This window comes from Theropithecus gelada, chromosome 3 (assembly GCF_003255815.1).
Source record: "Theropithecus gelada isolate Dixy chromosome 3, Tgel_1.0, whole genome shotgun sequence".
In the NCBI taxonomy this organism is placed as follows: domain Eukaryota; kingdom Metazoa; phylum Chordata; class Mammalia; order Primates; family Cercopithecidae; genus Theropithecus; species Theropithecus gelada.
Window position 1 is genome coordinate 182,575,729 of NC_037670.1, and position 13,299 is coordinate 182,589,027.

The window sequence follows — 13,299 nt, forward strand, 5'->3', positions numbered from 1 at the left end:
ATCAAAGCTGCTCAAGAAGAACCATGGTAGTTCTTTCCATGTTCAAAGGGAAAACTTAAACCAGCCTCATGTTTGAGGGGCACAGAAAATTACTTGATAAGTGTTACAAAAGTTTTATATATATAACATTTTACTACTTTGCAAATATTTATTAAGCACTTGCTATGTACCCAGTGCCAATCTAGACCCTGGGAATATGCCAGTAAGCAGGATAAACAAAATCATATGCTGTCACGAATTGAATCTACTTTAAAAAACAACACTGATGAAACAAAAAAAAAAAAAAAAATTAACTCTATGCACTTGGTATCCTGAACATAAATCTCAAGAGAAGGAAACTATTCAGAGAAAATGTTATAAAACAAAATCAGAATATCTTGAGGAAGACAGTATAGTTCAATGGAAAATGCAGCAGGGCATGGTCGCTCATGCCTGTAATCCCAACCCTTTGGGAGGCTGAGGTGGGAGGACTGTGTGAGGCCAAGTTACAGGCTACAGCAAGCATTCACTCCAGCCTGGGCAACAGGGCAAGATTACATCTATTAAAAAAAAAAAAATGTCCAGACACAGTCGCTCACCCTGTAATCCCAGCACTTTGGGAGGCTGAGGCGGCTGGATCACCGGAGGTTAGGAGTTTGAGACCAGCCTGGCTAACACGGTGAAACCCCGTCTCTACTGAAAATTCAAAATTAGCCGGGCATGGTGGCAGGCGCCTGTAATCCCAGCTACTCGGAAGGCTGGGGTAGGAGAATAGCCTGAACCCACGAGGCAGAGGTTGCAGTGAGCCAAGATTGCGCCACTGCACTCCAGCCTGGGCAACAAGAGTAAGACTCCATCTCAAAAAAAAAAAAAAAAAAAAGTAAGCTTTAAGGCTACTGAGCCAAATCCAGACCCAATCAGATTCTGTAGCCCAACAGCCGACATAGCACAGAGGAGAGGAGTTAAGCTCTCAGAGTCAGTTTCTTCCTCTGCAAAACGAACACAGGACTGTTGGAAGAACCAAAGTGAACTACACCACACAGAACCACAGTATAATACTTAGAGTGTCCTCAGTGCTTAGTAAACTGCAGCTATATTATTATTACTGAAACAATAAGTAAAAGGGGGTCCATCTACCCTTCATCAAGAACACTCAATAAGAGATACTCTTGGCTGGGAGAATGAGGACATGGTGAATCCTAAAAAATAATAATAATTTTCCTGAAAATATATATGAAACAGAAACAGACCAAAATCAAAATTTGATTAGTAATTAATCTGCATTCACAGTGACCCCATCCTTACCCCTAACTAACAATAAGGGAAGAAAATATCTCGTTAATGTTACAAGTATACTGATAATGATGGCCAATTCTATCTGTGTGGCTCACCCATCATCTCTTTACTTAGAGAAGGAAGCAATTTTCCCTAGTGGTGGAGAGACCTCCTATAGACATACTAAGAATTAACTGAATCCCAAGACCCTCTAAGGGTTTCCAATACCCCAAGGCCACAACTGCCCTGTCCGCCAACCCACCTGGTGTCCTATATGGGCTTCTGTTCATATTCTGAAATAATGCTGGCTTCTCAGCCCCAGGTCATTATTTCAGCTTTCTTTCTTTTTTTTTTCTTTTTTTTTAAGAGGCAGGGTCTCACTCTGTTGCCAGAGCTGGAGTGAGTGCAGTATTATGATCATGGTTCACTGTAGTCTCAAATTCTGGGCTCAAGCAATCCTGCCTCAGCCTCCTGCATAGCTGGGACCAAAAGGCGCAGGTCATCAGGCCCAACTAATTTTTAAATTTTTGTAGAGATGGGGTCTCACTATGCTGCCCAGGCTAGTCTCAAACTCCTAGCCTAAAGCAATCCTCCTGCTTTGGCCTCGCAAAGTGCTGGGATTAGACGCGTGAGCCACCACGCACAGCTAACGAGCTTTACCATTTACTGGTAAATGATGGTTGGCTGTGTCTGCACCCAAATCTCCTCCTGAATTGCAGCTCCCATAATTCCCACGTGTTACGGGAGGGACCCGGTGGTTGATCACGGAATCGCAGGGGTGGTTTCTCGCACACTGTTCTTATGGCAGTGAGTCTCAAGAGATCCGACGGTTCTGTCAGGGCTTTCCCTTTCTGCTTGGCTCTCATTTTCTCTACGCCGCCAGGTGAGCCATGCCTTTTGCCTGCTGTCATGATTGTGAGGCCTCCCTAGCCATACGGAACTGTGAGTCCATTAAATCTCTTTTTCTTTATAAATTACCCAGTCTCGGCCGGGCGCGGTGGCTCAAGCCTGTAATCCCAGCACTTTGGGAGGCCGAAACAGGCGGATCACGAGGTCGGGAGATCGAGACCATCCTGGCTAACACGGTGAAACCCCGTCTCTACTAAAAAATACAAAAAACTAGCCGGGCGAAGTGGCGGGTGCCTGTAGTCCCAGCTACTCGGGAGGCTGAGGCAGGAGAATGGCGTGAACCCGAGAGGAGGAGCTTGCAGTGAGCTGAGATCCAGCCACTGCACTCCAGCCTGGGTGACAGAGCAAGACTCCGTCTCAAAAAAAAAAAAAAAAAAAAAAAAAAAAAAATTACCCAGTCTCAGGTATGTCTTTATCAGCAGCATGAAAACGGACTAATACAATTTGGCAACGAATACAATTTGCTTTCATGGACAGGCCATGCTTTCACGTCAGAGGCAGAATGAAGCTCAGAGCCTTGAAAGAGTTAGAAAAACTACGTGGTCCAAAGTTACATAAGTTGGTAGAAGAAGAGGCAAGAGTAACATTTAGGAAGAGAAATGTGGTTCCTAAGACCTATGAACTTTCTATATTTAAACTACACTTTCTTCAGAGTTAAGAATATATTTGCATTTTTACATGTTGTTAGTCTATTTTTAAATTTAGTTTTGAAATATAAACTTCCTTCAGAAATAAAAAGTCAAGGAATGAGACGGTCCTGCATGCAAATAGAAATCACACACAAAGAAGAGTGGTGGGGGTGGGAAGGGTTAGCTAAAGGATTCAAAATTGCAGTTAGATCAGAGGAATAAGTTCAAAAGATCTATCCTATAACATGGTGACTACAATTAATAACGATATAATATATTCTTGAAAATCACTGAGAGCAGATTTTAAGCGTTCTCCCCACAGAAATGGTAAGTACGTGAGGTGATACTGATTGGCTCCATTTGGCCAGTCCACAATGTGCACATATTTCAAAACATCATGTTGAACACAATAAAGTATACACAATTTTTGTCAATTCAAAATAAATTTTTTTAAAAAAGAAAGCACACACACAACTGTTTGCCCCAACACACACAACTCAAATACTTCAGGGACATATTTGTTTACTGGGTGGCTTCAGGTACCTAAGTAAAACTGCCCACAGAACTTCAGTACTACTGTACCTCCATGTTCACAAAATTCTTTCTTAAATCCCTGCAAATCAAATTAGATTCTAAAATAATGTCACTGACAATTGGAGGCAGAAGAATCAAGTGCTTACCCAAGACATTTCTCGGGTGCTTAGGATATGGAAGCAGACAGAGACACAAGGTCTCCACCCTCAAGAGGGGCGAGAGAAAGAAACTAAACTGCAAGGTAAACACTAGTCCAACCCTCTCATTTTACAGGTAAGAAAACAGATCCAGGGAGGTAAACGTGTTTGAGAACTTTTGCTAAATTCTAAACAAACATAACCTTAATATACCTTACTTACAAGCACAGTTCAATCAAGACTTACCTTAAATACTTTCAGATACTCTGGAAGCACAGAGGCAAACTTGTTAATGGTGTAAAGTTTGGCCTCTTTATTATTTTCCATACTTCTGTCAATACTTTTCCAGAGAATCACAATGATTTCTAGTAAACCTGCCATGCACGCAACATCGTTTACTGACAGTGTTTTGTCCAGAACCTAAGATAAAAATAATTGTATTGTGAGATAATCTAATCATAACAACTACTAAAAGATAACAGCATCTCAGAATTAGAGCTCTAAAGCAGAAATGTAAAGAATATCAGTCTTACTTTCATGTCTTTTACTCTCTACTTTAGAGAATCTCCTAGGGAGGTAAACTTATTTTTGAATGCCCACCCAGGATATAAATTCCAAACTAACCCTATATCCTTTAAAGAAACAGTTATATGAAGAAAACTCCTCTAAAAATGAAAATGTATGAACTATTGTCTCCATCTAGGAACATAACACCCCATTAAAAAACATGCCTTTTCTTTCACTGTATCTTCTGCTTTATTACAAGACATCACTTTTCACCACAAATCTCGATGCAGGGGGAGGGGAATGGTAAAGCCTAGCTTCCTCCAAGGTGACTGCTACTGAAACTCAGCCGCCAAAACCCAGCCTATCACATCACAGAAAGGACACAGTCTCTTGTTGGCCAACCCCACCCTACAGGCAGGCAGAACACAGCCTGAGAGGCTGGAATAATGACTGACTATGATCGACTACCACTAGATCACGGGCTTCTTTAGTTTGTTTTTAAAAAAATAGACCTACTTACATTTTCCTGAACATATGCTGGTAGTGTGCAGTAATCACCTGAATGTTCACTTTAAACCACAAACGCACTCTAACAAATTCCTCTTCTACCCAGAGCCAGCAGTCCCACGCTGTCAACACTGCAAGCCACACACAAGTGCATTGTGGCTGCGTGCCAGTAAGTGGACATGCCCACTCACGAGCACAGACACACAGCCAGACCTGCCAACCATCCCTGCTGCGGAGGCCTGTCACGCAACTCTAACGTATACTGAGGGAAAAGCCCTGAGAGAAGAAACTCAAAACTCCACCAACACCAAGAGCAGAACCAGCTCTGAAGCTCTGAACACTGGCAGCAAGGGTGCAGTGAGCCCAGGGAGGTGGCCTGCCCAATGGCTGTGAAGACGGAAGCCGCCCTCACTCTCGCTGAACTCTTCTCTCTATTCCACATCTATTTCCTGTATGTTTTTGGTAAGTTCCTTCTGAACAATTTCAACCCAGCATAACTGACTGTGGGGCTGGGCTGGTGGCCCATCAGGGTGTGGTGGGAGACGGAGGAGAAAGCACCGTGGGGCACGAGCAGAGCCTGGGTGAGCCATCTGCTGCCCCTGCTAGGAAGGCCACAATGGGGTCAGACCCAGAAGCACTTGGCTCAGGACCAGCTGTTAGGGGAGCACACCAGCACTGTGCCTCAGCACAGGGCAAACTGTTTTGTGATTTTCTTATACAGTCCAGTTTCTTAATATAGTGGGCATTGCAAAATGACCCCAAAATCCTACTTTAGATGTCCACAAGCATAGACGTTTAGAAGCTTAAGATAATGCTTATAAGTAACAAGTGTGTCTAAGTCTTAAACATTATTTTCTTCTAATATAATTGGTTACTTTGGATTCTGAAGAAACTGTCCCTTTAATAAATTATACTGGCCGGGCGCGGTGGCTCAAGCCTGTAATCCCAGCACTTTGGGAGGCCGAGACGGGCGGATCACGAGGTCAGGAGATCGAGACCATCCTGGCTAACACGGTGAAACCCCGTCTCTACTAAAAAATACAAAAACTAGCCGGGCGAAGTGGCGGGCGCCTGTGGTCCCAGCTACTCGGGAGGCTGAGGCAGGAGAATGGCGTGAACCCGGGAGGCGGAGCTTGCAGTGAGCTGAGATCCGGCCACCGCACTCCAGCCTGGGCGACAGAGCCAGACTCAGTCTCAAAAAAAAAAAAAAATAAAAAATAAATAAATAAATAAATAAATAAATTATACTTTGAAAAATATGAGAGTACCCAGAATCCAATCCAGCTATGCTACACCCAGAGTTGCATTAAAACACACAGAGACATTTAAGGTAAGGAAAATCTGGGACAAGATGTGACTGGTAGGAATTTTTCTTCTGTATTAAGTCCTACCTGAGCTCCAAAATAAACTACAAAGGATACAAAGCAGTTCTTTCAAAAACATTATGACCTTCCAAAATAACTTGTTTAATTAACAATACTAAAGGAACAAAGAAAAAATAGGAATATTCCTAACAAAATGGCCTGTGGGAGTGATGCCATTGATGCACTATCTGCCCAGCCTGGCCCTGCTCTACTCACAGTCACGTTCTCCTTCTCCCTGCCGTCCTCTTCCTCCTCCTCCTCTGGAGGCTCGCTCACTGCCCTCTGGATACAGGCATTTAAGCAATGACGAATAACGTGAATCAGCTTTGCTGAAATGTTTAGGATAAACAAGAATTAATGGATGTGTTTCTTCTACAAAATTAACTATCTGATAGTGAAATTATAATCCCAATTAGTTAAAAGTACTATTTTAAGGGAAATTATTCAGAAGTGCATTAAAGTATGAAGCTTATTAAATTGACAAATACTGAACTCTGTAATTTGTATTATGCTTTTGGGGGAAAACATAACAAGAACTGAGACACAACAGCGCTCCCTACCTATGTTGGTGCAGGCGGTGTGTTCGTGGGCGTACTGATAGAACCTCCTGGCAGCAGCGTGGTTCATCTGCACCAGGGTGACACAGCGCTCGCACCAGACCTCCTCCGGCTGATTCACAGGCAGGAAAGAATTAAAGATGAGGCTCACCAGGCGCCGAGACACAGGTCGAGAATCAGTTTCCAGACGAACCAGAATGTGCTCCATGGGGCATATTTTCCAAAACTGTGCAAAAACCACATAAGCAGAAGGAAATAATCAATTGTGCCTGTAACCCTGGAAACAGCTTAAAAAAATTTTCAAGCATAACCAAAAAAGGAAATATTTTTATATTCAAGAAAATTCACTTCAAATGACTATACCAGAATCTGTGACTTTCTGTAGAGAAATTAGAATAAATAAATCTGTATTTTAAAAGGTACTGTTATATAAGGCACCCAAGTATAAGGTTGCTGAAAGGCTTAATTAAAATTACTTAACACCATGATTAACACACAGGAAACTCTCCAATGATAGCTATGATTATCAATTAATATTTTTTTAATTTCTTAAAGTACCTTAACTTTTGGCCCATTAATGTGAAAAGTGAGTAAAAACATATATAACGTTTTTGACGTGGACACTCCGTCTCCTATCTAAGAGGCAGAGGCATCACTCCTGAACTCCTGGGGCTGTCTGTCCCATCCAGTGACTCCTTCTCTGACATAAGCCCGCCCAGATCATCATGGACCCCCACAGCCTAGTCTCATCTCCCCCAACCCATCTCACACACAGCATCCAGACAACCTGCAAAAATCAGAACTGATCATAGTGATAGCGTCCCTCTTCTCAAAAGCACCCGAAGCACCTACAGAAAGCAAGCACCAATCGTCTGCACAAGAAATTCATGACAAAGAAAAACGCAGAACAAGACAAAGCAAAATTGAATGGCACCACATCAAGCCCTGCCTCGGGCTCCTCACCTGCGTGGTGGGCAAAACCCTCGACCTTGCATTTTTCTCAAGGACCTTGCTCCAAGGACCAATCCTTCTTTCCAGTATTTTCAATTGGATCTTTCTTCTTCACATCATCCCAACTCTTAGAACAAAAACCCACGCACAAAACTCAACCTGAGGTTCCCATCTCCTGGATGCCACCTTCCCTCTCCCTTGTCAGTCGACCTGCTCCTAAGCGTGCCTGCATCCCACCTCCACCTCCAGATCCCACTTCCCAACCCCGTCGACACTGCAGTCCACCCTCACTGAAGTTGTTCTTGCCAAGGTCATGATCTCATACGGCAAATTCAAATAGACATACGTACGCCCTCAACTCAGACAAAATCTGCAGCATCCGACACTGTTATTACTACCTCCTGAAGCGCCCCTGGGATACTTCCACTCAGGCACTTCTTGGTATTTCTGAAAAAGTTACTGCAGTAAAGACAATAATCCCAAATCCCACACTGGGCAGTTTACTCACATTCTAGTGTTGGAAAGACAGAGCATTACCCCGCACAGGACAGTGGACAGGGCCAAGGTTCCCAGTTCTCACCTACAGCCACAGGGACAAGGATCTTCTGCCAAACCTGACTGAAGTCTTGGAAATTAAGGGACTGGAGACTTCTTACCTAAGAGTGAGAGGCTGTGCTGTCACGGTTTAAGAGAACAAGAGAAAAATACTAGGACTGATACTCTGACCAGAGAACAGCTCTGTCCACCTCCATCCTGAACGCCTTCTGCCTGTCCCAACACATGAAAGCCTCCTGGCCACAGGCTCCAGCCCCAGCAGGCGGTTACTTCTAAGAGTGAGGCATCAAGCCCTGAACACTGCACCAGCAGGAAACACCAGCAGGCCTGCAGGTGACAGTGCTGTTGGCAACCAACCTGTCTGGAAATGCCGGAGGACGTCAAGCACAGAACCAAGTGCCTGAGCCACGATTTACTGCATTTTTGCAACCACCCCCAGCATAGATATTAGTATCCCCACTTAACAGGTAAGAAGCAGGCTTAGAGCAATTAAGCACAAGATCATAGCACTTTCATCTAGTCTGCCACGCTGCCTTTCAACATCACACAAAAGCACGGATCAGAGCTGCACGGCCCACACACTGCTGTAGAAATAGAAGTAGACTCATTGGCTGGGCACAGTGGCTCCTGCCTGTAGTCCCAGCAACTCAGGAGACCAAGGCAGGAGGATCGCTTGAGGCCAGGAGTTTGAGGCCACCCCGGGCAACACAGTCAGACCCTGTCTCAAAAAAAAAAAAAAATTAAAAAGAGGATGATGCATTGTAGGGAGAGTGTTGACACCTCCTGGCCCGCTGGGCTCAGCCCAGCAGCCCAGGCCTACCACAGCTAACAAAGGAAACAAAGAGAAGGTATAACTCTCATTCCTTCTAGAGCTGCATGTACAAGACCCTCCACTGGGCCAGCGCGCCCATTACTGAGGTGTGCACGCCAAGCCCGGCAGCCTGATCTCATGCTGCCAGGTCGTTCCTGCTCATAGACAATGCCCTCCAGTCAGCTCCAACAGCTGCCCTCTGGCCAGTCAGACTGCCTCTTGTACGCATGTCATTCTGTAACCTTAACTTTCAAGGGAAATTAGCTTGCATGCCTGTCACAAACCTTTCCAGAGACCTCACAACCAAATGGCTCTCTGCCTTGCACTTGCAGAGATAAGGACTGAAATGCAAACATGATGCCTTCTTTCTCTGCTCTGACACCCAAACTCCCTGGTGGGCCAGAGACCCTGTGTCCCTCTGCCTTCCTTACCTACTACAGTTTTTGTTTTGTTTTACTTAAGAGTTATTCTTTTATTGTTTATAAAATAATGGTACAGTGGTTTTTAAGTGCTTATCTTTTAGAGATACATTCTGAAACACAAAGAAAACAATATGATGTCTGGAATTTAGTTCAACATAGTTTGGCAGTGTGCCTGGATATGGTTTAGATAAAGCAAGATTGGACACAGCAATAATTGTTAAAGCTGGGTGATGGGTATGTCTAATTCACTGTATTAGTCTCTCTGCTTTTAGATATGTTTGAAAATCCAAAATAAAAAATTAAAACAAAAAAATTCATAAAAAGTTGTTTTTCTCCAATAATTGCCTTAAAGTCTACTTTGTTTTCTGGGTTTTTTGGTCCAACTTTTATTTTAAGTTCAGGGGTACACATGCAGGATGTGCAGGTTTGTTAAATTCGTAAACATGTGCCATGGTAGTTTGTTGCACAGATCATCCCATTACCTACATATCAAGCCCAGCATCCATTAGTGATTATTCCTGATGCTGTCCCTCCTCCTACCCTCCACCCTCCAACAGGCCCCAGTATGTGTTGTTCCCCACCACGTGTCCATGAGAACATGTGGTATTTGGTTTTCTGTTGCTGCATTAGTTTGCTGAGGATAATAGCTTCCAGCTCCATCCATTCCCTGCAAAGAACATGATCTCGTTCCTTTTTATGGCAGTATAATATTCCATAGTATATATGTACCACATTTTCTTTATCCAGTCTATCATTGAAGGGCATTTAGATTGGTTCCATGTTTTTGCTATTGTGAATAGTGCTGCAGTGAACATAGGCAAACACATATCTTTATAATAAAATGATTTATATTCCTTTAGGTATATACCCAGTAATGGGATTGCTGGGTCAAATGGTATTTCTGTCTCTAGGTCTTTGAAGAATTGCCACACTGTCTTCCACAATGGTTGAACTAATTTACACTCCCACCAACAGTGTAAAAGCACAGAACTACAGTTTTAACAGGCTGTTTCAAAAAACACCATCAAAATTGCAACCAGTATTTTTATTAAAAATTGACATGCTTGGCCAGGTGCAGTGGCTCACGCCTATAATCCCAGCACTTTGGGAGGCCAAGGCAGATGGATCACCTGAGGTCAGGAGTTTGAGACTAGCCTGGCCAACATGGTGAAACCCCATCTCTACTAAAATTTTTAAAAAAATCGCCAGGCATGGTGGCACACACCTGTAGTCCCAGCTACTCAGGAGGCTGAGTCAAGAGAATCACTTGAACCTGGGAGGCAGAGGTTGCAGTAAGGCAAGATTGTGCCATTGCACCCCAGCCTGGGTGACAGAGCGAGACTCTGTCTCAAAAAAAAAAAAAAAAAAAAAAAATTGACATGCTTACTCTACATTCTTTTAAGAGATAAGGTCTCACTATGTTGCCCAAGCTGGTCTCACACTTCTGAGTTTAAGTGATCCTCCTACCTCAGCCTCTCAAAAGTGCTAGGATTACAGGCATGAGCCACCACACCTGGCTATTACTCTAAAATTTACATGAAATGCAAAGGACCTAAAATAGCCAAAGAATTTTGAAAGAACAACAAAGCTTGAGAATGTACACTGCAAGACTTACCATAAGATCCACACAGAACAAATGGATCAACAAAACAGGACAGAGTCCAGAAAAAGACCACACATATGGTCAATGATTTTCAACAAAAGCATCAAAGTAACTCAACTGGATATGACACTGGGTGTTAATACCACATTGATCACTCAAAATATCCTTTGTTTTCTTCTAACATAAAAAATTCACAGATCGGCCGGGCGCGGTGGCTCAAGCCTGTAATCCCAGCACTTTGGGAGGCCGAGACGGGCGGATCACGAGGTCAGGAGATCGAGACCATCCTGGCTAACACGGTGAAACCCCGTCTCTACTAAAAAATACAAAAAACTAGCCGGGCGAGGTGGCGGGCGCCTGTAGTCCCAGCTACTCGGGAGGCTGAGGCAGGAGAATGGCATAAACCCGGGAGGCGGAGCTTGCAGTGAGCTGAGATCCGGCCACTGTACTCCAGCCTGGGCGACAGAGCGAGACTCCGTCTCAAAAAAAAAAAAAAAAAAAAAAAAATTCACAGATCAAAACTCATAACACACAAAGTAATAGGTACTAAATGCAGTGACAAGATCCCCATCATTGGCTGGGCACGGTGGCTCACACCTGTAATCCCAGCACTTTGGGAGGCCAAGGTGGGCAGATTGCTTGAGCCCAGGAGTTTGAAAGCAGCCTGGGCAACATGGGGAAACACCATCTAGAAAAATTAGCCAGACACGGAGGCCACTCCTGCAGTCCCAGACACGGTGGCCACTCCTTCAGTCTCAGACACGGCGGCCACTCCTGCAGTCCCAGACACGGCGGCCACTCCTTCAGTCTCAGACACGGCGGCCACTCCTGCAGTCCCAGACACTGCGGCCACTCCTGCAGTCCCAGACACGGCGGCACACTCCTGCAGTCCCAGTCACTTGGGAGGCTGAGGAGGGATGATGACGTGAGGTTGCAGTGAACCGAGATCACACCACTGCACTCTAGCCCGGGCATCAGAGTGGGACCCTGTCTCCCCCTCACCTCATCACCCCAAGCAACTGGCACTAAATTCTTGTTCTCTTCAAAGGATATTTTACCCATATCTGAGCAATATTTACATACACATTTGTCTCCGCTTTACTCAGCTGGTAGCACACCAGAACCACATCTACACTATACTTTTATACTTCTATATCTTAGAGGCCTTTCCAAGGAAGCCCCACAGAAAGTTCCTCCTTGTTCTTTTCATGGCCACATAGCACCACCTCTCTTAAGAACACACAAATCTGTCTGGCTGACCCTGCACTCTGGCATGTCAGGCTGTTTCTGGATCCTGTGCCATAACAGAACAGCACTCAACGTAAATTTCTGAGAACTACTGTGTGGAGAAAGAAAGCTCACAATGGTACCAAAATAATAATGAAGTCAAGAACATTATAAGCAACATTCTTAGCCAAAAGCCAAAAGCAGAATAGAACTAGAGCTGAAAGAGAATAATCACTTCAGTAGTTTATAAAACGTCAAAACGCACATCTCTCATAAAGTGGGTGTCTCCTTCCTTCATTCTGTGTGGGGGCGGGGGGTGAGGGGTGGGGGGGTGGCTCATACTCGACACTCTCCAGAAGTGCTCACCGGGTGCCAAGTATCCAAATATTACACCAAATATCTCAGTGAAAACCTTCACACATGATAAAAATACAATGGAAGGCAGGGGGTGCTTACATTAATGTCTTTCAAAAAGAAAACACATTGATAATATTTCTAGAATCTTTGATAAAAAACACAAAACAACATTTGATGACAGAGATAACTGGTCAAATAATATGTTATCAGTTTAAAATGTGGAATTAAAACTACTTTCTTTCTGTTTGATGAACACAAGTCCCTATTTCATGTCTTAGGTAAAGAAGCCCTATTCATCGTACCTTAGCAGCCCTCACAGCTTTGATCTTCAACAGCATGTCCACAAAAGCCACCCTCACTTTCTCCGAATTGTCGTGGAGACTGTATCTGAGAGCTGGCAGGAGCTGCTCTAACAATGGGTGGCTCAGTTTGTTGTCCAAAATCATTGGCAGACACTGCAACACAGAGAAAGATAAACAGTTCAAAATCAGAACATGCCAATGAAAGGTTCAGGTAGGAAAACTTCATTAAAGAAAACATTCGGTTCCATCTTTACTAGAACTACTAGTGAAATAAATATACCTACGGAAAATAACACTTTTTCTAGAACTATTTCATATAAAAGGCATACTTTTAATGAACTAGTATAGGCCCAACCACTGCTATTTGATCCATTCATTGTTTTGTTCAAATAAGATTAAAGCAATTATAAAAGAAATCTTTAATGCTCTCTCTTAGCTAAATTTTAGAGGATTTTTTAGTTGAAAGAAACACAGAATAACTACTGGTCATGTGGTCTCCAAAGGCACCAAGTCCAAGAACTCTGCATTTCCTGACTCGATACTGCATGAGGATTGGAGGGAACAGAGCCAGTGTGTGTGACTCAAACACACTCTCGGCTGACTACAGTGCCCATGTAGCAGGTGGTGCTCCTCCACAGGCCAAGGCTCAGCCTGGGCCCCCAAGCTCCAGCAC

General features: G+C 43.9%; 1 protein-coding gene across 2 annotated transcripts in view; it reads right to left on the bottom strand.

The window, feature by feature from the left end:
• The window catches only part of NCAPG2 (non-SMC condensin II complex subunit G2), a 73,529-nt gene that overhangs the window by 26,478 nt on the left and 33,752 nt on the right, over positions 1-13,299 (bottom strand). For both annotated transcript variants that reach the window (XM_025380394.1, XM_025380395.1), the window contains 4 exons: positions 12,627-12,779; positions 6,402-6,624; positions 6,058-6,170; positions 3,710-3,883 (listed from right to left, as the gene is read on the bottom strand). In XM_025380394.1, coding sequence (XP_025236179.1) covers positions 3,710-3,883; positions 6,058-6,170; positions 6,402-6,624; positions 12,627-12,779 — 663 coding nt within the window. The remainder of the gene's footprint in view (positions 1-3,709; positions 3,884-6,057; positions 6,171-6,401; positions 6,625-12,626; positions 12,780-13,299) is intronic.